Source organism: Ochotona princeps, chromosome X (assembly GCF_030435755.1).
Source record: "Ochotona princeps isolate mOchPri1 chromosome X, mOchPri1.hap1, whole genome shotgun sequence".
NCBI lineage: Eukaryota > Metazoa > Chordata > Mammalia > Lagomorpha > Ochotonidae > Ochotona > Ochotona princeps.
The window spans coordinates 8,834,096-8,855,227 of NC_080865.1; the positions used below are offsets into that span (position 1 = coordinate 8,834,096).

A 21,132-nucleotide genomic window follows, 5' to 3' on the forward strand; every position below is an offset into this window, starting at 1 on the left:
AAAACCAGGGAGGGAGATTAGGGTAAACCGGCCTGCAGCGGGGTTATTTAGGCACTACTTAGGGTGGAAGTTGCAAGGGTGGTGGAGTGGGGTGGGGTGGGGTGGGAAGGGGTGCTGACACAGGCACAAGTCCTCAGGCGCCTGTTTAGCTAGGGCACACAGTTACTAGCCCGAGGGTGCAGAAAGGGAGCGTTGGCGTTCGCAGCAGCTTTTAGGAGGACCCCAGGCGCTGTTATTTATCACCATCATTTTCCAGATCAGCACACCGAGCTGAGTCGTTCAGTAACTCGCTCAAGGTCACAACGCTGAATCTCATAACCTCAGTGGTCTTACTGGCCTCAACAATGGGAGCTACATCATTCAAACTACAAAAAAATCGTGCTTCTAACAGTTCATGTTGCATCCCTAGTTGTCGTTAAGTGTTTCACTAAGACTGTTGTCAGAACCCGTTTCATCGCAGGGTATTCAAAGCTTACATTCGCCGTCTCCTATATACCACCGCGGCGAATATTAACGGAGAAAAGCCGCCCGCAACATTTCTCGCCTTCACCACTACTGCTACAGCTGACCCGCGGACGCCAGCCTGTGCGCTACGTCATCATCGCGCGCGGTGCGCAACAAACGCGGGAAGCAGACAAAAAGCCTGCTCCCAGCGCCCCGCGTTCAGTCCCTTGCTCTCCGGATCAGCGCACGGTTGGGGTGGGTACGGAGAGCGCCTACCGTGGACAGAAACCGAAGGGTAGCTTCCATAACAGCCGGGGCGACGGGGGGTGGGGCAGTAGTTGAAGGAGGGAACGCTGGAGTCAGAACGCCTCCTCAGAACTACGTCGCGCGCTTTGTGCGTAGGCGTTGTAGTTTCTCGCGGCAGCCAGTAGGCTTGAGCTCGCGAGATGCGCGCTGCCTCGCGAGGCGTACCTCCCTGAGGCGACGCTCTTAAACGGTGGGCAGGACGTGGGCGGGTAATAGAACGAGCCGGGCCAATGGAAGCTAGAAGCCTCGGCCCCCACGGCCCGTCAGGGCGTCGGGAAGTTGGCCGCGGCCGCAGTGGGCGGAGTTCGAGTAGTGGGCCGCGCCTGGAGAGCGGTCCTGGAAGAATTGGCCGACGTCGACGGGCAGGGCGGGAAGTAGGCGGGGGCCGGCTGCGGGCGGTTCGGGACTGGTTGAGGGCGGCTTGGCGAAACGTTAGGGGTAGGATCTGAGGCGGGGAGGTGGGGCCGTGTGGAAACCCAGGGGCTGCGAGGAGCCTGAGCCTGTGGCAGCGCTAAGGGGCGGGATCTGGGCGAGTGGAAGGTACCGGTCCGGCCCGATAAGGGGTGGAGTTAAGTCCTCGTGAAGGGTGGAGTCGAGCGCGGGGTTGGGGCTGGCTGAGAGAAAGGGTGGGTGATTCTCCCGGGCGATAGGCCGGAAGGGGCAGGTTTGTGAAGGGCCGGCAATCTGGGCGAGGTTTAGAGGCTTGAAAGGGTTCGGCGTGAGGCTGACTGGAGTAACGGGGCGTTGATTGGCTGGCGAAGGGCAGGCCTCACATCGCACGGAGCTGCGGGGTTCCTGGCGCCGTGAACGGTCGAGACTGACCAGAGGCAGAGTGGAGTTGAAGGGGGCGGATCTAGGGGCGCGGGCGGCGCTCCGGTGGCGGGGACACCTCGGTGGCGGGAGAGGGTCTTGAGAGAGTTTCGAAGGCGGCGGGGATCGTAAAGGCGGCGGCGGGGGCGCCAGGGGGGCGGGGTCCTCGAGCACCGCAGCCACCTCACAGGCGCTCCCCGCTCTCCCGCCCCCAGGCCCGCGTCAGGGGCGAGATCTCCCCGACCATGACCTCCACTGGCCCGGAGCACAACATCACCAGGTCCCGAAGGATTAGACAAACCCCTCAGCCACCCCCTCATGACTCCAGCGGCACCCCGGTGAGGCCCCAGAGCTGCCTCTGAGGAGAGGGTGAGGGAGCAGTCATCCGTACCCTGGACTCTGACCCTTCTCTCTGATTGGCAGAAACGAAATGTTAAGAAGGGTGCCGTGCCTCGCTGCAGTCCTAATCTGCTAGAAATCAAGAAAAGAGGCAAAATGAAGAAACTCAGCCAGGCAGCGGAAGACTACCTCATCGCTGGACTGCAAGACCTGGTGAGAGGGGCCGGGCAGCGATTTTGCCTCCTGTGACAACCCAAACCCCACCACCCTGGACAGTCTGGAATGTTCCTTCTGACTCAAGGTCCAAATAAATCTGTGTCTTTCTTTTTTTCCTTGCAGGATTTGGACTCTGACACCAGAGTACCAATTGGGACCGGCTTAGTGTTCGATGAACAGCTAAACGAATTCCACTGTCTCTGGGATGACAGGTGAGGTGGGGTCCTCTGGCCCGTCCCCACACGGGTCAGATACACACACTTAGAGCCCCTTAGCCAGAACTACACCTTCTTTACACCAGACCGCAGACTGGAAGCAGATGACTTAGGGAGGCACGGCTCAAATGCTAAAGAGTTCTCATTGAACCAACATTCATTGAGCACCTGTTGTGTGCCAGCACTTTGTGGCAGGAATAGGCCAAACAAGACAGTCAAGGAGGAAGCTCATCAGTAAGAAAGAGAGTCGGCTGTTAAGCTGCCAAGAGCAGCATGAGGTATTTAACGACAAAGGTCTTAAGACTAGGGGTTCAAGAAGGCTAAGTAGAGGACTGTAGACTAGGAAGAAGCCTTCCTTTTTTTAAAGATTTATTTATTTGAGCCCAGCATGGTGGCCTAGTGGCTAAAGTCCTCACCTTGCACATGACAGTCAGTGATCCCATATGGGTGCCAGTTCGTGTCCTGGCTGCTCCACTTCCCATCCAGCCCCCTGCTTGTGGCCTGGGAAAGCAGTCGAGGATGGCCCAGGGCCTTGAGAACCTGCACCCATGTGGGAGACCTGGAAGAGGCTCCTGGCTCCTGGCTTCGGATCGGCTCAGCTCTGGCTGTTGCAGCCACTTGGGGAGTGAATCAGCAGGTGGAAGATCTTTCTGTGTCTCCCTCTCTTAGATATACGGAAAGGAGTAGAGACAGAGAGGAAGATCTTCCATCTGCTGATTCACTCCCTAAATGGCTGCAATGGCTGGAGCTGAGCCAGTCTGAAGCCAGGAGCCTCTTCTGGGTCTCCACATGGGTACAGGGTCCCAAGACTTTGGGCCGTCCTCAACTGCTTTCCCAAGCCACAAGCAGGGAGCTGGATGGGAAGTGGAGCAGCTGGGACATGAACCAGTGCCCACATGGGATCCTGGTACGTGCAAGGCGAGCATTTAGTCACTGAGCCATTGCACCGGGCCCAAGAAACCATCCTTAGGAAGGGGCATTTGTGCTGAATAGAAGGATCACAACTGCTATTCACTTTACTTTTCAAAAGAATCAGTATATTCTTTTGATTTAAAAGATATTTAGTGCTTGACCTGCCCTCACCACCTCCGCTGACATCATTGTGGGCACCCTCCTGGTCTCGCAGAAGCCTCCTCGTTGGCCCTCTGCCTCCAGTGTCTCGCTTATAGTCTCTTCACACAGAAGCATAACAACATATGTATGAGTTCAGGTTCTCTTTCTTTTTTTAGATTTATTTACTTTTGAGAAAGGCAGAATAGTTTTTACGTAGAGAAGGAAATGCAGAGAGAAAGATCTTCCATTTGCTGGCTCAGTGCAAATGGCCGCAGTGGCCAGAGCTGAAGCTTTGGGATTCCGGCGCTGCAAGAAGAGCATTTAGTCAGTTGAGCCATTGCACCAGTGCTGAGGTTCTCTTTCTAAAAATATTCCAAGGACAGACCATTGCCCTAGAAGTAAAGTCCAGATTCTTCTTTCTGGCCTCAACTTGCACGGGACCTAGCTGCACATTACTTCTGTGACCTTATCAGCCAATCCTCCCCCTCCAGCATTTCACTTCAGCGTCACTCAGCCATTGCTCTCGTCATTTGTTCAGTCTGCTCCGTACCCTCTGGCCCTGAGTCTTTCCTCTGGCTGAACCCTCTTCTCTCCCAGCTCTCTTTCACTTTTTAAGGAGACCTTCTCAAGGAAGATTCCGGTTGCCACTGCCCTACTCCTCACACTTGACTTTAGATGACTTCCTAGCCCATGATGTTGCTTGTTAATTATTATTATGGTTTTATGTTTTAAAAATTTATTTATTTGGGGCCCAATGCAATGGCTCAACTAACTAATTCTCCTCTTGCAGGTGCCAGGATTCCTTCAGGACACCAGTTCATGTCCTGGCTGCTCCACTTCCTTTCCGGCTCCCTGCCTGTGACCTGGGAAAGCAGTGGAGGATGGCCCAAAGCCTTGGGACCTTACACGTGTGTGGAAGACCTAGAAGAAGTTCCTGCCTCCTGGCTTCGGATCAGCTCAGCTCCAGCTGTTGCTGTCGCCTGGGGAGTGAACCAGTGGACAGAGGATCTTTCTCTCTCTCCTTCTGTCTGGAAATCTGCCTTTCCAATAAAATCAGTATTTTTTTTTTCAAAGTTTCATTAATCTTCATTGGAAAGGCAGATTTCCAGAGAGAAGGAGAGACAAAGAGGAAGATCTTCCATCCACTGGTTCACTTCCCAAGTGGCCGCAATAGCCAGTGCTGAGTTGATCCAAAGCCAGGAGCCAGGAGCCTCTTCCAGGTCTCCTATGTGGGTGCAGGATCTCAAGGCTTTGGGCCGTCCTCGACTGCTTTCCCAGGCCACAAGCAGGTTGCTGGATGGGAAATGGAGCAGCCGGGACACGAACTGGTGCCCAAGTGGGATGCTGGCACTGCAAGGTGGAGGATTAGACTGTTGAACCACCATGCTGGCCCCATTAAGTTTTGTGGGTTTTTTAAGATTTATTTTTTATTTGAAAAAGTTATAGACGATGGGGATTGGAGAAGAGAGAAGCAGAGGGATATGCCATCTGCTGCTTCATTCTGCAAATGCCAGCAACAGACCGGCGGGGGGGCAGGCCAAAGCCAGGAACCTAGAACTCCATTCAGTCTCCCACATGGATGCAGATTCCCAAGCACTCTTGAGCTGTCCTCTGCTTTCTCAAGTTGTAAACAGGGTGCTGGATCGAAAGTAGAGTAGTTAGTCATGAACTGGTGTCCACTTGGAATGCTGGTATTTGCAGGCGGAGGATTAACAACTTGAGCCATTGCACTGGCTCTTTTTTGTTAAGTATTATAACTAGATGTTATCCAGTTTAGTGTCCATCTCCCCTGGCCTCCATCTAACATGAAGGACTTCACTTAAGGAATATGCTAGAGATATAATAGGAAAGCAATCAAAATTGAGAGGGGGGAAGCAGTGGAGAGCGGGCAGAAGACAGTTAACATACAAACAGAAAGCAAAAGCTGCTGTGCAAGAGAAAGCACTGCTGTGGAGATGGACTGTGCTGGAGAGGGCAAAGCAGTGTACACCCTGAAGGGGCTCTTGAATCAGGAAGACCTCACTGACATTTGGAGATCTGAAGGAGATGGAAGGCACATCTGGAGGGGTGTTCTAGGCAGGACAGCAACTAGACTGCAGTCCATGGGGCTGCCTGAAGAGTACGAGGTTTCCATTGAGGACTAGAGAAGAGATCCAAGTAGGTGGAGTTAAGTAAGGGAAGGAGAGTGGTAGGCTGTGCAGTCAGGGAGGGGACACCGGGAGGACTTGGCTGTTTGCTATTAGTGGGAGCCCTGAGTGGGTTTTGAGTGACCAAGACACAGGGTCTGATCAGTGTGTCTTAACCTGTGTCTGGCTGCTGTGCACATAATAGACTGCTGGGAGACCAAAGGCAGAAGCTGGAAGGGCCAGAAAGAGATGCAGCAGCCCAGGTTGGGGGTAGCAGCATTACAGCAATGGCAGCAGTAAGGAGGGAGTCAAACTCTGGAGCTCACAAGGGCAGGGCTGATGCCAGAATTGTGGGGTGATCAACTATGGCAGGGTTGATGGGGAGCTGTGGTGAGAGCAGCCCTGGTGCATTCCAGTATCCCAACACATGCGTTTTCCTCTCCCCAGTTTTCCAGAAAGCCCTGAGCGGCTCCATGCCATCAAGGAACAGCTAATACAGGACGGTCTCCTGGACCGCTGTGTGTCATTTCAGGTGAGTCGTGCAGTCAGCTCTGGGTGGAAGGCAGAGGGAGCTGGGACTGCCTTTGCCTGAGCCCTTTATTCTTTTTGTCTCCCTAGGCCCGGTTTGCTGAAAAGGATGAGCTGATGTTGGTTCACAGGTGAAGGCTTGGGAGCCTTGTAGGAATGGGGAGGAGGCTGCCTTGGACCAGCCAGGGCAGGCTGAATTCTTTGGGAAGGAATGTCAAGGACTTTGGTCAACCTTGAGCAAGTCGCTAGTCCTCTCTGAATCTGTGTCATCACTTGTAACACGGCAGCTAAGTAACCCTAAGTTCCTCTGGAGGATTCAGTGTGTCAGGTTCTCAGAACGGGGACTCGATCTAGTCTCAGTCTCTGCTGAGTGACATTGTTGTCACCGGCTTGTGTAAACAGATGGTGGGTGTATGGATAGGAGTCAGAGGGCTGCAGGCATCCAAAATGAGAGGTCTGGAGCGCTGTGGCTTCAGGAGAACTTGCTTGACAGTGGAGATGTCAGAGCTGAGCTCTATGAGAAGAAAAAGTGAGATGAATAGGAGGGCTGAAGGGAGGAGGTAACAAAGACCTGGAACAGTCTAGTCAAGGGCCTGGAAGTAGGATTTGGTATGGCTAGAGCAAGCAGGGATCGGGTGTGGGAGAGGCATCATTGGCTAGGGGTAAAACAGGGAATGAGTCCTCTATCCCAGCTGGTCCCCCATGGTAATAGTTGGGGAGGCGTTATTTGACCAGGGTCTGATGTGTGGAAGACTCACCTGGGAAGGGGCTGGGGGCCCCAATTCTCATCCTCTGTTTGCCCACAGCCCAGAATTCATTGAGCTGATGGAATCAACTCAGCACATGAAAGAAAGTGAACTCCGTGTCCTAGCAGACACCTATGACTCAGTTTATCTGCATCCGGTATGGATGAGAACTGGGGTGGGGGGTGGAGGAGGGCAAGTAGCCACAATCCTGGGGTTCCGTGTCCCTGTGCCTCCCTGCCCCTGGTGAAGCAGCCAGGAGGACAGGGCTGTTCCCTCCCTTACTCCCACTCTGGTTCCCCACTGTCTCTCCAGAACTCCTACTCCTGTGCCTGCCTGGCTTCAGGCTCCGTCCTCAGGCTTGTGGACGCAGTCTTGGCTTCTGAGATTCGGAATGGCATGGCCATCATCAGGTAGGACCCTTCAGCATGTCTCGTTTCACATTTTTGAAAAGTCCTTCCCTCAAATGTAAGTAAAAGAGTTACTTACGTGTTGCAAGAGTCAAAAGGTACTAACAGGAGTATAATAAAGTCTCTTTTTTCCCTTCCTAGGAGAGGGTCATTATAACTAGTGGCTCTTGTCTCCTCACACAAATAATTTTATTCAAGAAATAAATACCATATTTCATAGATTCTTCAGTGTATATTTGGAAATCACAGTGACATCTCAGAATTTAATTAGCAGTATTTTCTGCTTTGTTGGCAAACATAGTGCATCTTGTCATAGTTGGCATCCCCGAACTGATAGAATGCAGAAGACAGAGCTCTCCTCCTCCCTCCCCTTTTGTATGCACAGATGGTAGTACTTAGCATAGCCCCCTTTTACTTAGCTATCTTGGAAAGCTTTCTCTAGCACTATATAGCTTAGACCCTGCTAGAACAGCTACTGTGTACATGTACTTTCATCAACCAGTTCCCTACCAATGAGTATTTTGGATTTCGCCAATCATTTGCTATTTCAAAGAGGCTACAGCAAGTATGGTGGTACATGTATAAACATTATTTCACATTCTTTGTTATATAAGTTGTGGGCTTGGTCCCCACTGCACAAAGACGGCATGAGAATGCACACGTCGGTAACTTGAGTGAACATTTTCAAATCTTCTTGGGAGAGACAGAGGTAGGTTGGCGGGGCCGGTGAGAATTCTAGGGTCCTAGTTCCTGAGTCGCCGACAGATTTGCAGGCATTGGCATTGGAGGAGTTGGTGGTCTGAGATCAAGGAGCAGGGGGAGCCCTTCTCTGCAGTTGAGAAGCTTCCCTAACAGGGACCTTCTTTGTTCTGCCCAGGCCCCCCGGACACCATGCCCAGCACAGTCTTATGGATGGATATTGCATGTTCAATCACCTTGCGGTGGCTGCTCGTTATGCCCAACAAAAACATGGCGTACAGAGGTCAGTGGCAGACAGTGGATGTGATGGAAGTGGCACAGGATGGCCTGTCCTGGTCTGGGCTCTTCCTCTGAATTCACCTTGACCCCTTGCACTGATGCTGTTTTTCTTATAGGGTCCTCATTGTGGACTGGGACGTACACCATGGTCAAGGAACACAGTTCATGTTTGATCAGGACCCCAGGTAAACCCTAGGTGCTAGACCAATTACCCTTTACTGTGACAGGTTCAGCCGGAAAGGAATCAGAAGAAGGGGAAGGTGTTCACATGCATCGGGCCCACCCTGGGACCAGAACCCATGCTGCTCTGTGTCTGCATTCTCATCTCATTTCACTTGGAGACAGGGAATTCAGAGGCTCCCTATTCTACAGGAGTGTAGGGTTAGACGTCTAAGAAGAAGTGGAATCTGACCCCCAAATATTTGGAAATCTTGTTCACTGATATGAAGGACCCTTGAGCTGGAGTGAACCTCAAATTATTATTTTATCTCTTCTGATTGTGATAATACTACAAAGTACTTTAAAAAAATCAGAAATGCCTAAGTCAGGAAAAAAATTCAGAAATGCCTAAGTCAGGAGAATTTCACCTCAGAAATAACTGTTGGCAGCTTAGGTTATATATTTAGATTTCTTTTTGTAGATATATGAATATTAATTGTCATCATTTTTAAGATTTGCATATTTTTGTTGGGAAGGCAGATTTGCAGAGAGGAGAGAAGGATCGGTTCAATCCCCAAATGGCTACAGTGGCTGGAGCTCAATCGATCCAAAGCTGGGGGCCAGGAGCCTCTTCTGGGTGTCCCACATGGATGCAGAGTCCCAGGGCTCTGGGCTATCCTCCACTAAACAGGGAACTGGATGGGAAGTGTAACAGCCCCAACACAAACCAGTGCCCATATGGGATGCTGGTGTTTGCAGCCAGAAGTTTGGCCAGTTGACCCCCATTGCACCAGCCCCTCATTATTTATCATTATTGACAACACACGGAGCCCAGTGTGGTAGCCTAGTGGCTAAAGTCCTCACCTTGCATGCACTGGGATCCCGTATGGGCGCTGGTTCTAATCCTGGCAGCCCCGCTTCCCATCCAGCTCCCTGCTTGTGGCCTGCGAAAGCAGTGGAGAACGGCCCAAAGCCTTGGGACCCTGCACCTATGTGGGAGACCCGGAAGAGACTTTGGTCTCCTGGCTTCGGATCGCCTCAGCTCCAGTTGTTGGAATGTCTGGGGAATTGATTCTGTCCTCTAACTCCTTCACCTCTTTTTTTTTTTTTTTCTTTATCCAGTGTTCTGTATTTCTCCATTCATCGCTACGAGCAAGGTCGATTCTGGCCCCATCTTCCAGCCGCTAACTGGTCCACCATAGGTTTCGGCCAAGGCCAAGGATACACCATCAATGTGCCTTGGAACCAGGTCAATTTCTGTGCACTCTCTGCCCCCAAGTGAGGCCCCGCTATGCCTTTCCATCAGCACCAGGGGACAGGTAGCTGACCACCCCCCATCATGGCTCTGTGTCTGCAGGTTGGCATGCGTGATGCTGACTACATTGCTGCTTTTCTGCATATCCTGCTGCCGGTCGCCTTTGAGGTCTAGGGGTCTGGGGAGTATTGGGTGAGGGGTGATACTGAGGGATGAGCCATGAGGACAAGTAGCCTCAAATAGTTCATTCCTCCCTCAGTTCCGACCTCAGCTGGTCCTTGTCGCAGCTGGATTTGATGCTCTCCTAGGGGACCCCAAGGTAAAACAGACTCCCTGAAGGTACCAGGTGAGTAGAAGGGGCTTACTGGGGACAGACTGACTTCCTCTGTCTCCCTAGGGCGAGATGGCCGCCACCCCAGCTGGGTTTGCTCAGCTAACCCACCTGCTTATGGGTCTGGCAGGAGGCAGGCTGATCCTCTCCCTGGAGGTAAGTGACTCAATTCTGGCTCTCAGCTTGTGGGCCCTGAAACAACACTTTTCAGTCCATTGAAAATCCCCTGCCCGACATGTGCCACATACTAGCTGGACAGTCTAGCAGAAGTTGCTTACTTTCTATGTGGGCATGAAGATTGGTAATCACCTGATTATCATTGTCCAGTGAATTAAATGAGATCACCTTCTACAGTTCCTGTTGCTTAACATCTAGTATGCCCCTGGTATTGCCATTTCTCACTGTCACTTTTCTCTGATACTGCCTAATTATTTCCTCAACCCCAACTTCTTTTCTTAGGGTGGCTATAATCTCCGTTCTCTGGCTGAGGGTGTCAGCGCCTCACTCCACACTCTTCTGGGAGACCCTTGCCCCATGCTGGTGTCCCCTGGTATCCCCTGCCGAAGGTAAGCCCAGATGGAGGAGGGGGGAAAGCGGGGCTCTTTCTGCCCACCTTGGGGGCCACTTAATCGCAATTGTCCCTCCTCTGCCCTCCAGTGCCCAGAATTCACTCTCCTGTACTCTGGGAGCCATTGAGCCTTTCTGGGAGTTTCTTCTGAGACCAGGTAGGAAGTGGGGAGTTGGCTTGATGGGCTAGGAGTGGAATGGGCTATGGAGGAAACTCGGGCCCTCTCCACTGGGCCCTGGTTTCACGCCTCCCACCCCCTTCATAAACTTGGGTCACCTGAGTTCCAGAGTGTTAACAGAGATCAAGGTTGGGAGAGCAAGGTGAATGTGGCCTCCCCTTGTAGTTGAGATCATCGAGGAGGACATCATGGAAGAGGACAGCATGGAAGAGAGTGAGGAATCTGAACTCTGGGAGCCACCTGTGTTGCCAATGCTGACATGGCCGGTGCTGCCGGCTCGCACGGGGCTGATCTATGACCAGCGAATGATGAGTCACTGCAACTTATGGGACAAGTACGCAGTCAGAGTGCTGGGGTATGGGGTGTGTAGCTGCCCTCCCCCGCAGGCTCTCAGCCCCTACCTCTGCTTCTCCCACCCTACCAGCCACCATCCGGAGACACCCCAACGTATCTTGCGGATCATGTGTCATCTGGAGGAGCTGGGCCTTGCTGGACGCTGTCTCATCCTGCCTGCGCGACCCGCCACAGATGTTGAACTGCTCACCTGCCACAGGTCACATATCTGGACCCAGGGTCGGAATGGGACTTAGGGGTGGGAACATGGGGTTACCCTCCCCTGTGTGGGGGCTGCTGTAGGACTGAGGAGAGTCTAAGTTCTTATCTCAGAGTGGATCCCATGAAGGGGACAGAACTGCCTCACTCTCACTAGCTGGCCCTCTCTGTGTCCCCAGTGCTGAGTATGTGGAGCGCATTCGAGCCACGGAGAGTATGAAGACCCGGGAACTGCATCGCGAGGGTGCCAATTTTGACTCCATCTACATCTGTCCCAACACCTTCAGCTGTGCACAGCTTGCCACCGGCACCGTCTGTCGCCTAGTGGAAGCTGTGATGGAAGGAGAGGTGTGGCTTCTGACTGCCTTGGCAGGCTACCTATGGTGGATCTGAGACAGTTGGGCCAGGCTTGAGGACAGGGGCCTAGGGGTGAGCTAGAAGAGGCCCCCAGGGAGCAGTGGTTTCACAGGTGGTGAAGTAAATGAAGGTGGCAGGGGTGAAGGAAAGGGAAGCAGGTCACATTTCTCCCCGTGCTTCTCTAGGTTTTGAATGGTGTTGCCCTGGTGCGCCCCCCAGGACACCATGCCGAGCGAAATGCTGCATGTGGTTTCTGCTTTTTTAACTCCGTGGCCGTGGCTGCTCGCCATGCCCAGGCCATCAGTGGGCGTGCCCTGCGGTAAGGATCTCTTGATTCTTGTGGAGACTTTGGTGTCCCCTCACCCTAGGGTGTAATCAGCAGGTTCCATTTATGCCTCCCAGAACTATCCTAGAGGCAAATAGGGCTCTCATGTCCCAGCACTTCTGAACAGGACCACAGAGGAGGCCAGTCAGTGCCTCCCCAGCGTGGGTCTCCAGATTGTTGCACCTGGGCACTTACCAAGCTAATTCTCAGGTCCTACCCTAGGCTGTATGGCCCCCGGTAGCCATCCCAGCAGAACTCAGGCTGAGGCCCCAGTGCTTCTTCCAGAGGACCTGGGAGTCAGTTCCCAGCACCTAGCTTCCTAGGGCTTACCACTTCCTACCCTCCAGGACTTACTTAGACCCACAGTGCAGCCCTCAGGCTTAACCCTCATTCTTACACAAATAAGACCCAACAGCTCAATGCCCAATGCTTTCCCAAGAGACCCAAGATGCTATTCCTTAGCAACAAATGTCCCTACAGACCCTAGGGGTCTATACAGCCTTTCCCCATTGGGTGAATGTCCTGGGATATTGAGAAACTATCCCCTTCCCAGGATCTTGATTGTGGACTGGGACATCCATCATGGTAATGGAACTCAGCACATTTTTGAGAATGATCCCAGGTGAGATTTCTGGGACTGGGGGCAAGGGTGTGGACAGGAAGGGGGTGGCGAGCCATGCCTCAGGAGTGCTGGAGGAGGAAAGGATCGTAACACCGTGGCCCTCCTTCTCCCTTGTCCCTGGCAGTGTGCTCTACATATCCCTGCACCGTTATGATCAAGGCACTTTCTTCCCCGTGGGGGATGAGGGCTCCTGCAACCGCATAGGCAGGGGTGCAGGCACAGGCTTCACTGTCAACGTGGGCTGGAATACCTCCCGCATAGGGGATTCTGACTACCTGATGGCCTGGCATCGTCTGGTGCTTCCCATTGCATATGAGGTATGGTTCAGGATGTATGTGATACACCTGTGCAGGTGGCAGTACATGGCTTCCTCCTCAGGAGTATGTGTGTGACTCATCATGTCAGGTGACTGAGCATGTGAGACAACCAGTGGGTGGCTGCGGGGATGGCTTTCAGGGGAGGGGGATGGTGGTGATAACCTTGCATACCTGTCTGGGCACAAGTGGCTTCTGGTGTAGGCTTCTCTTTGTGCCATTGTACACATCTCTTTTTCTCCCTACTCAGTTTAACCCAGAACTGGTACTGGTCTCAGCTGGCTTTGACGCTGCACGAGGGGACCCACTGGGGGGCTGCCATGTGTCACCTGAGTGTTACGCACATCTCACCCACCAGCTGATGGGCCTTGCCGGTGGCCGCATTATCCTTGTACTAGAGGTAACTTGCTTTTGATCCCTCTCCCTGTGGTGGGAGGGTACTTAGGAAGAGCTGGCTGTATCACTTGGGGGAAGTTTCCCAAAATCCCTTTTGCGTGTCCGCACATAGGATTATTGGCACATATTGGGCATGAATAAGAACACCACCCACATTAACAGCTTTAATTGAACTCTCACTGTGTGTAAAGACAAAACAGTCTTCTGTACTAAGATCTGCTCACCTGAACATTTTCCTCTCTGAAGATTGGGGAAACTGAGGCACAGAGGGGTGGAGTGCCTGGCCTGAGGTCATACATTGAAGAGCAGAGCCAAGGCTTGAACCCATTCATGTTGGTTCCAAGTCTGCTTCTTACCACTACCTCAGTGTCTCTAAGAAGCTCCTTGGACAAAGGAAATTCACTGACTTCTTGTAAATCAGTTCCCCTACCTGCTGTACCTCAGTTTCCTTATCTGTGAGATGGGGCTGGCTGATCATGAAAGAATACCCGGCATGTGATAAGCACTAGGTGAATGCTGTAGCTTTTCACTACTATCCATCATTTAGACATTAATTTAATCCTTTTAGCAATATTCTGGGCTGTAATTTTTATGACACATGAAGAAAGTAAGGTCACAGAAATGAATTGGCTTACAAAAAGTCCCACTTTCAGGGTGTCCAGGTCTGCTTGTGGCAGGGCAGGGTTGTGGGTAAGATCATGAAGTGTTTTGTCAGATAGACCAGGTTCAAATTCCAGCACTGCCTCTTTAGCTGTTGTGACTTCAGACAAGTCATCTAACCACCCTGAGCCTGTTGTGTTATCTAGAAAAAGCATAGAGACTGAGTCCTCAGTGAGCAGGGGTGGGAAGCACTCAGCTCACAGGTAAGGCCCATGAGATTATTCGGTCTGGCCCTGCTCAGGTAAACTGCAGGCAGAACTCAAGATTCAGCCAACGTAGAGCAGAGCAACCTTTAAGCTGATGTCCTGCAAATTGTGTTAGAAATATCCAGATGGCCTTTGGCAGAAAGTAGGTTCTGCCACCCCTGCTATACAGTATGAAGAAAACTTGCACACAGAAAGAAAAACCAGTTGTCCCATACTAATTCAAAGCAGAGGATTCTTTTTCCCCCAAACTTTTTGAACATTTATCTAGGTGTTTATGTATTTATATGTTTTATATGAAAGGCAGAGAAAGGCAAAAGGAGTTTGCCCATCCGCCAGTTCATTCCCCATATGTCTGCAAAAGCCAGGGCTGGACCAGGCACAAGTTAGAGTCTGGAACTCCATCTGTCTCCCTCATGGGCTACAGGGACCCAAATGCTTGCACCATCGCCCGCTGCCTGCCAGGGTGCACGCCAACAAGAAGCTGTAGTAAAGAAGCAGAGCTGGGGCTTGAACCCAGGCACTCTGGCATGAGATTTGGACATACTTTGCACCAGATGCCTGCCCCATGGGTAGAGGCTTTTATGTGGGTTCACAGCAGACATCTTGGTGCAGGTCAGGTCAGTGGTTTCTGCATAGTGTGAGAACAAGGGTTCTTAATATGAAGACGGCTTTCCGTGTAGCATGAAGGAAAGCATCTGTGGTTGTGAGAATTAGGCCCATTAATATGCCTGACACATTTAACATAGGGCCTCAGGGTCTAGCATTGTGGTACCGCAGGTTAAGCTATCTCTTGTGACACCCATTTCAGAGTACCAGATTTAGTCCCAGCTGCTCCACTCCTGACCCAGCTCCCTGCTACTCCACCTGAGAAAGTAATGCAGGATGACCCATTGCCTCCTACACAGGAGACCTTAATGGAGTTCAGGCTCCTGCCTTCAGTCTGCCCCAGCCCTAGAGCCAATGCAGCCATTTGAGAAGTGAACCAGTGGATAGATGGATGGACCTCTCTCTCTCTCCACTCCCCTCTCTCTATGTCACTCTGCCTTTCAAATAAATGTTTAAAAATAATAAGGTGTGGTACACAGGGAGTAGTTAATGTCAGCTGTTACTGATGATATTATCACTATTATTACTATTATCTTACACTTCACAACATGATCTACCCTCCTTCCCAAACCACCACCCCGTCTAGGTGTTGCCCACCTTACAGGTGTGGGTTCTATTCATTCCCAGGACCCCCACCCCCTCAATTCCAGGCTTGCAGGGCCCAAGCAAGAAAGGAGAGTCAAGAAGGATGACATCTTGTTCTCCAAATTCCCTGATGAACCCCTACCATCCCTTCTGCTTTTCCTCACAAAGGGTGGCTATAACCTCACCTCCATCTCAGAGTCTATGGCTGCCTGCACCCGCTCCCTTCTCGGAGACCCACTGCCGGTGCTGGCCCTGTCACGGGCGCCGCAGCCAAGCGCCCTGACCTCAGTCACAGAAACCATCCAGGCCCATCGCAAATATTGGCGTAGCTTATGGATCACAAGTGAGTGGACGTGGCGGGGGTGGGGAGCAGTGGGGGTTGAAGGAAGGAGGGAGTTGGAGGGCAGGAATGAGAGGCAGGAAAGGGACTAACACCCCACACTCAACGATCTCCCTCCCTGATTTCAGAGATAGAAGACAAGGAGGGAATGTACAGTTTTAAATCAGCTACTAAGAAGGCATCTAAACCAACTAAACCAACTAGACCAATTAATCCTGCACCAGTTGAGAGGATGACCCCAGCAGTAAAGAAGCTTCTGGAAGCAGGCATGGGGAAGGCGAGCTCATCACTGTCTGCAGTGAAGTCCATTCCAGCCCAGACTGAATCAAAGACAGCTGTGATGCGCACTGAGGCCCAGGCCTCACAGGCAGCCACAGGGTTAGCCACGCTGCACCAGACCACCTCAGAAGCAACCATGGGAGGAGCGATGATGGAACAGACCACCTGGGAATCAGCCACAGGGGTAGCTACACCAGACCAGACCACCTCAGAGGAGGCTGTGGGAGGAGCCTTACTGGACCAGACCACCTCAGAGGTTTCCATGGGGGAAACCATACTGGACAAGATCATTTCAGAGGAGGTTGTGAAAGAAGACAGGCTGAAACAGATCACCTCAGAGGAGGCTGTGGGGGCAGCCAAGCTGATCCAAACTCCTCTAGGCTCCAGCACAGATAAGCAGACTCCCCCAGCCTCACCTGTGCCAGGAGCCACACCCCAGCTATCCCCCAGCCAGCTGGCTGGGAGCCTCAGGACTCTGCAACTAGGCAGTGAACCTCAGGTAAGGGCCACAACCCCCAGGTAGAGGGAAGAAGGGGCAAGAATCAGGCCCCTGCAACACACCTTGTGCTTCTGTGTGTCTAGAAAACCTCAGAACCTCAGCCTCCAGAAGAGGAGGGCCTACTAGCAGAGGCAGCTGGAGGTCGGGATGTGGACGATGCGAAACTGATGCAGGGAGCCGGGGGCCTTGCTGACACTAACCAGGTGAGCCCAGTGAGAGGCTGCATCGTGACTTCTTTCTCCTGCGCATCCATGTCTTCAGGTAGGAGGTGCGATGCAGAAGCATTGAATAGGGGAATCGGACCCCAGGCTAACTCAGTTTCATTCACCCCAGGCTATGTTTTATGCTGTGACACCAATGTCCTGGTGTCCCCATTTGGTGGCAGTGTCCCCCATACCCGCATCAGGCCTGGATGTGACTCAAAAATGTCAGGACTGTGGAACACCCAAGGAAAACTGGGTGTGCTTATCTTGCTATAAGGTATGGAGCAAAGGAAGGGAATGGGGCGGAGGCTGGTCCAGGAGCAAATGCCAGCAGGTGCTGACCCGTCTGACACTCCCAATCTCAGGTCTACTGCAGTCGCTTCATCAATGCTCATATGGTCCAACACCATGAAGCCTCTGGACATCCGCTGGTTCTCAGCTACGTCGACCTGTCGGTCTGGTGTTATCCGTGCCAGGCCTATGTCCACCACCAGGTGGGCTGTGGGCAGACCCTTTTAACATGTGCATTCTCATGCCTCATACACGTGCACTCACTCCTCATGTGATTGGGTAAAGGGAGAGCGCAGATCCATTTAGGCAGCTGTCTCATGGTCCTTTGGTATGGTGCGGGAGCTGTGGGATAGTCCAACAGATAGAGTGGTTCAGGACTGGCAAGCCACCAGGCCAAGGCAGAGTATTCCCCGCACTCACCTACCCTGTTCTTGCCTCTTCCCCAGGCGCTCCTAGATGTGAAGAACACCGTCCACCAGAACAAGTTTGGGGTGGACATACCCCATCCACATTAGACCCCGAATGTGCTCCCTCTTCTCTACCTGAGGCCCGAAAGACACCAGCCTTGTTCATTCCAATCTCTACCTTGGATGAGGGGGCCTCTCATTGCATCTCTACCAAAATATCCTTTGCAACTCCTAAAGGGTGCTTATTTAAGTGTATATACTTCTTAAGAGGACTACGACGATCAGTTGTGGATTTTCCCCCGTCCACTACCTGAGCAAGGGACAAACACTACTACACCCCTTGAAGAAAAAGGGGAGCTCTGTAGTCCCAAAGGGGAGCTGCTATCACAAGGCTAACGTGGGAAGAAGTGGGGAGCAACTGGCAGGTGTGGGGTAACATCTATAATAAATGTAAGCTGTTACAAAACCTGGAGAAAGCCTTTTACCTTTGAGTAGGTAGAGAATCCTACAACCCTCTCCAGCAATAAATGAAGGAATAATGGAATGAGTATTCATCTTTTGAACCCCCTCACCATTCATGGCACAAATCAAAACAAAAAACTCATTGACAATGCACCAGGCAGCTTGACTGGCTCCAGGAGAGGTTAAATGGTAGAAACCATTAGAACATGAGTTGGCAAACACAAGGATACTTCAGAAAGTTCATAGAGATGGAGTTAGAAGATAAGTGTGTTTTGGTGTAAAAATTTGAGATCTGTGCATACAAGGGGTCTTCAGCAAATTCATGCAAGCGCACATGATGAGAGTAGGTGTTGGACACAGCAGGTAACCTGCTGCTTGGGATGCACAATGCTTCTAATGTCCACTCTCTGTTCCTGAGCACACTGGGAGGCAGCAAAGGATGGCTCAAATATTTGGGCCCCTGCTACCCATGTGAGAGGCCCAGACTGAGTTCCTGACTCCTGACTGGGCATTTAGGAAGTGAGTCAGTAAGATGGAAGATTCTGTTTAAGACATGTGAGCAAACTATACATGGATTTAATTTTGTTTTCACTGAAATGAATTTTTAATTCCATGTAGAATTTTATTTTAAAAGATTTATTTATTTGAAAGGCAGAATTAACAGAGGAGAGAAATAAGATTTTCAATCCATTGGTTCACTCCCCAAATGGTAATAATAGCTGGAGCCGAGTCCGGAAAAGCCAGGAGATTTCCTTAGGGTCTCCCACACGGGTGCAGACTCCCAAGCACTTGAGTTGTGCTCCGCTGCTTTCCCAGATCATAAAAAGGAAGGTGTATTGGCAGTGCAGCAGCCAGGACTCAAACCGGCAGCACCCATATGGGATGCTGGTGCTGCAGACTGAGGCTTAATTTGCCTTACCATAACACTAGCCCCATTTTGAACTTTTTTAGTTCATGGGGCCTCACAGCCAATACTAGCCACTTCCTGGACTGAGAAAACAAGGAATTAGGAAGTATCCTCACCAGGTCCCAGTTTCCCAGTTGGGGTGGGGAGTGTTAAGCTTAACTTGGATGTGGTAGCCATGGATGGCATCCTGGGGTAAGTGTGACCTCCAAATGCCAGAAGTAACTAGAGAACAATTTTGGAATTTCATGTCTTCCATGTTATAAGATTTGCTTCGGCAGCCCAAGGGTGTAAGGGCTAAGGCTTCAGGGACTTTTTATTATGGTTACTCTTATTCTAAAATGACCATTGGAGAGCCCTCCCCAATCAGGAGAAACATGCTGAAAAGTTGGCTTAAGCCTGTTCAAGAGCCTTCTGAATGCCCCATTCATCAAGCCCTGCTTACATCTGTCTTTTTAAGAATTTATTTATTTTTATTGGAAAGTCAGATATACAGAGAAGAAGAGAGACAGTGAGGAAGATCTTCTGTCTGCTGATTCACTCCCCAAGTGAGCCACTTGGCCAGAGCTGAGCTAATCCAAAGCCAGGAGCCCGGAGCCTCTTCTGGGTCTCCCACAGGGGTCCAGGGTCCCAAAGCCTTGGGCCATCCTCGACTGCTTTCCTAGGCCACAAGCAGGGAGCTGGATGGGAAACGGCCACAGAGATTAGAACTGGCACCCATGTGGGATCCCAGTGCATGCAAGGTGAGGTCTTTAGCCACTAGGCTACTGTGACGGGCCCCCATGCTTACATCTTATTGGTCAGAACTATAATATGATCACCATAGCTGCAAGAGAATCTGGAAGATATGTAAGTTTGCAGTCATTCACCCCAAATAAGGTCATTCTGCCTGGACAGGATGACCCTTCCCTTGCAGCTGTTTCCCTCCAGAAACAAGCACCATGCCCTCCTTATCTAGCAGAAATCCCAGATGAAGTGGCAGGTTTCACAGCCTCAAAGGGCCCCTCACAAAAAGATTCCTGAAGTCCAAGGTAACAGGTCAAAAGTTGACACCTTGTACACAAGAGACAAATACCCAATTACATCCTGAATAAGGGCAGAGAGGGGTAACCAAGGTCATGCCCAAGGCATGACCTCCATGCTCCCAGCAGGTGGTGGCGCCTCTGGTGATGGAGAAGTGGAGCTGCGCCTGCGCAGTATGTCCGCTCCCCACCTGCACCCGCCCCACCTTGTCAGTCTGTGAGAGCTGCCAGCTTCATCCCAGCGTACCTGTGCCCCAGGACAGGTGAGCAGGCTCCCCAGCCCTCCTCTGCCACTAAAGTCTTGGGTGCTGCATATGGGAGACCTCTGCCACTAAAGTCTTGGGTGCTGCATATGGGAGACCTCTGCCACTAAAGTCTTGGGTGCTGCATATGGGAGACCCCTTCTCCCCTCCAACCTCCCTTTCTGCTGACTGCAGGAACCCCTTACTGGTCCAGTTCTAACCTGCCTAGGCTCACCCACGGCTTGGGCAGCAAAACTACCTCTCCACATCTTCGGGTCGGGTGGAAAACAGTGAATGGGGCTGTATGGTGTACAAATGAGCCCTACGTGGAAAGGGTGCTGACTTGGAGTTCTAGGGTCACCCCCTTGCCACCTCGAGGAACATGCGTCCTAGCCAGGTTGGCCCAGTTGTCCACTCTGGGTCCTGTGGGGGTTCATGGGAGGTAGTGTAAGAAAGTTGGAAGGAAAGGAATTTAAGGGTGCTGCCCGTTTCCTGAGACCTTTCCAAAGCCCCAGCTATTTGGGTGTCCCTCCGCAGCCCTCCATCTCTCTCTGGCCCTGTGCCCCTCAACTCGCCCTCCTGCGGGCTTGGGGAAACCAGATCACCTGGCTAAGCTGCTCACAGTGGCAGGCCTCAGGATCTCTGGGTGCCCTACAGTGGCAACCGCTGGCTCGTGCCACAGCAGGTGGCTCTGTGTTGCTTGAGGCACAGGCTGTGGTATCTCATCTTGGGCCAGTCCCTGTCACCTCACTACTCCCAGCCTGGCTGACCATCATCGAGAAAACCCCTTCAGAGATATCACAGCAAGCAGATAAGTGGGGACACTATGGGGGTCACTTAGTGTGTGCCAGGCTCTGGCGAGAGGGTGCCCACTGCCGTATGGTCACTATCATAGTCCCCAGCACCTGGGCCTGGAGGGAGGAGCCCTTCCATGCCTCCCTAAGCTTTGGGTTGCTTGATCCCTAGACTTAGGCAGTAGCCTTGACATCTGTCCTGCCTTTTAATGGCCAAAGAAAGCCTAGAGGCTTCCAGAATATACCAGAATCCCACCTCTCCTCTCAGCATGCAGTGCCACCAAACAGCGGCCTCCTTGTTGCTGCTCCCACCCCACACGGCTCAGTCTGACCTTCTGGGTCAGACTGACCCCACTGGGTCTCCTCCCTCTTTCTGTCCCCAAGTATTAGGGACCTCGAAGGCTCTG

The 21,132-nt window shown here is 51.9% G+C and overlaps 1 protein-coding gene across 6 annotated transcripts; it reads left to right on the top strand.

Moving 5' to 3' along the window:
• The first annotated feature begins 598 nt into the window (after positions 1–598).
• On the top strand, positions 599–17,777 carry HDAC6 (histone deacetylase 6). 6 transcript variants are annotated; one of them, XM_058658531.1, is made up of 29 exons: positions 599–699; positions 1,776–1,898; positions 1,984–2,112; positions 2,239–2,327; positions 5,957–6,041; positions 6,128–6,168; positions 6,844–6,940; positions 7,096–7,193; positions 8,068–8,172; positions 8,285–8,353; positions 9,450–9,576; positions 9,685–9,750; positions 9,842–9,901; positions 9,980–10,069; positions 10,373–10,479; positions 10,571–10,638; positions 10,825–10,993; positions 11,084–11,212; positions 11,391–11,559; positions 11,754–11,887; positions 12,447–12,515; positions 12,640–12,832; positions 13,080–13,229; positions 15,451–15,625; positions 15,751–16,400; positions 16,484–16,603; positions 16,734–16,880; positions 16,969–17,097; positions 17,341–17,777. In XM_058658531.1, the coding sequence occupies exons 2-29, from the start codon at positions 1,806–1,808 to the stop codon at positions 17,407–17,409; spliced, it is 3,627 nt and encodes a 1,208-aa protein (XP_058514514.1). In that variant the 5' UTR covers positions 599–699; positions 1,776–1,805; the 3' UTR covers positions 17,410–17,777. The 6 variants fall into 6 exon arrangements, with proteins under 6 accessions (XP_058514514.1, XP_004587979.2, XP_058514510.1 ...); XM_004587922.4 differs by having other exon boundaries at positions 623–739; XM_058658527.1 differs by lacking the exon at positions 599–699 and adding an exon at positions 960–1,124.
• The last annotated feature ends 3,355 nt before the right edge of the window (positions 17,778–21,132 follow it).

Coding starts and splice junctions, on each gene's coding strand:
- HDAC6 (XM_058658527.1), top strand. CDS start 981: ATGGAAGCTAGAAGCCTCGGCCCCCACGGCCCGTCAGGGCGTCGGGAA. Junction 8,354..9,449: donor ATGTTTGATCAGGACCCCAG/GTAAACCCTAGG, acceptor TTCTTTATCCAG/TGTTCTGTATTTCTCCATTC. Junction 10,639..10,824: donor GGAGTTTCTTCTGAGACCAG/GTAGGAAGTGGG, acceptor CTCCCCTTGTAG/TTGAGATCATCGAGGAGGAC.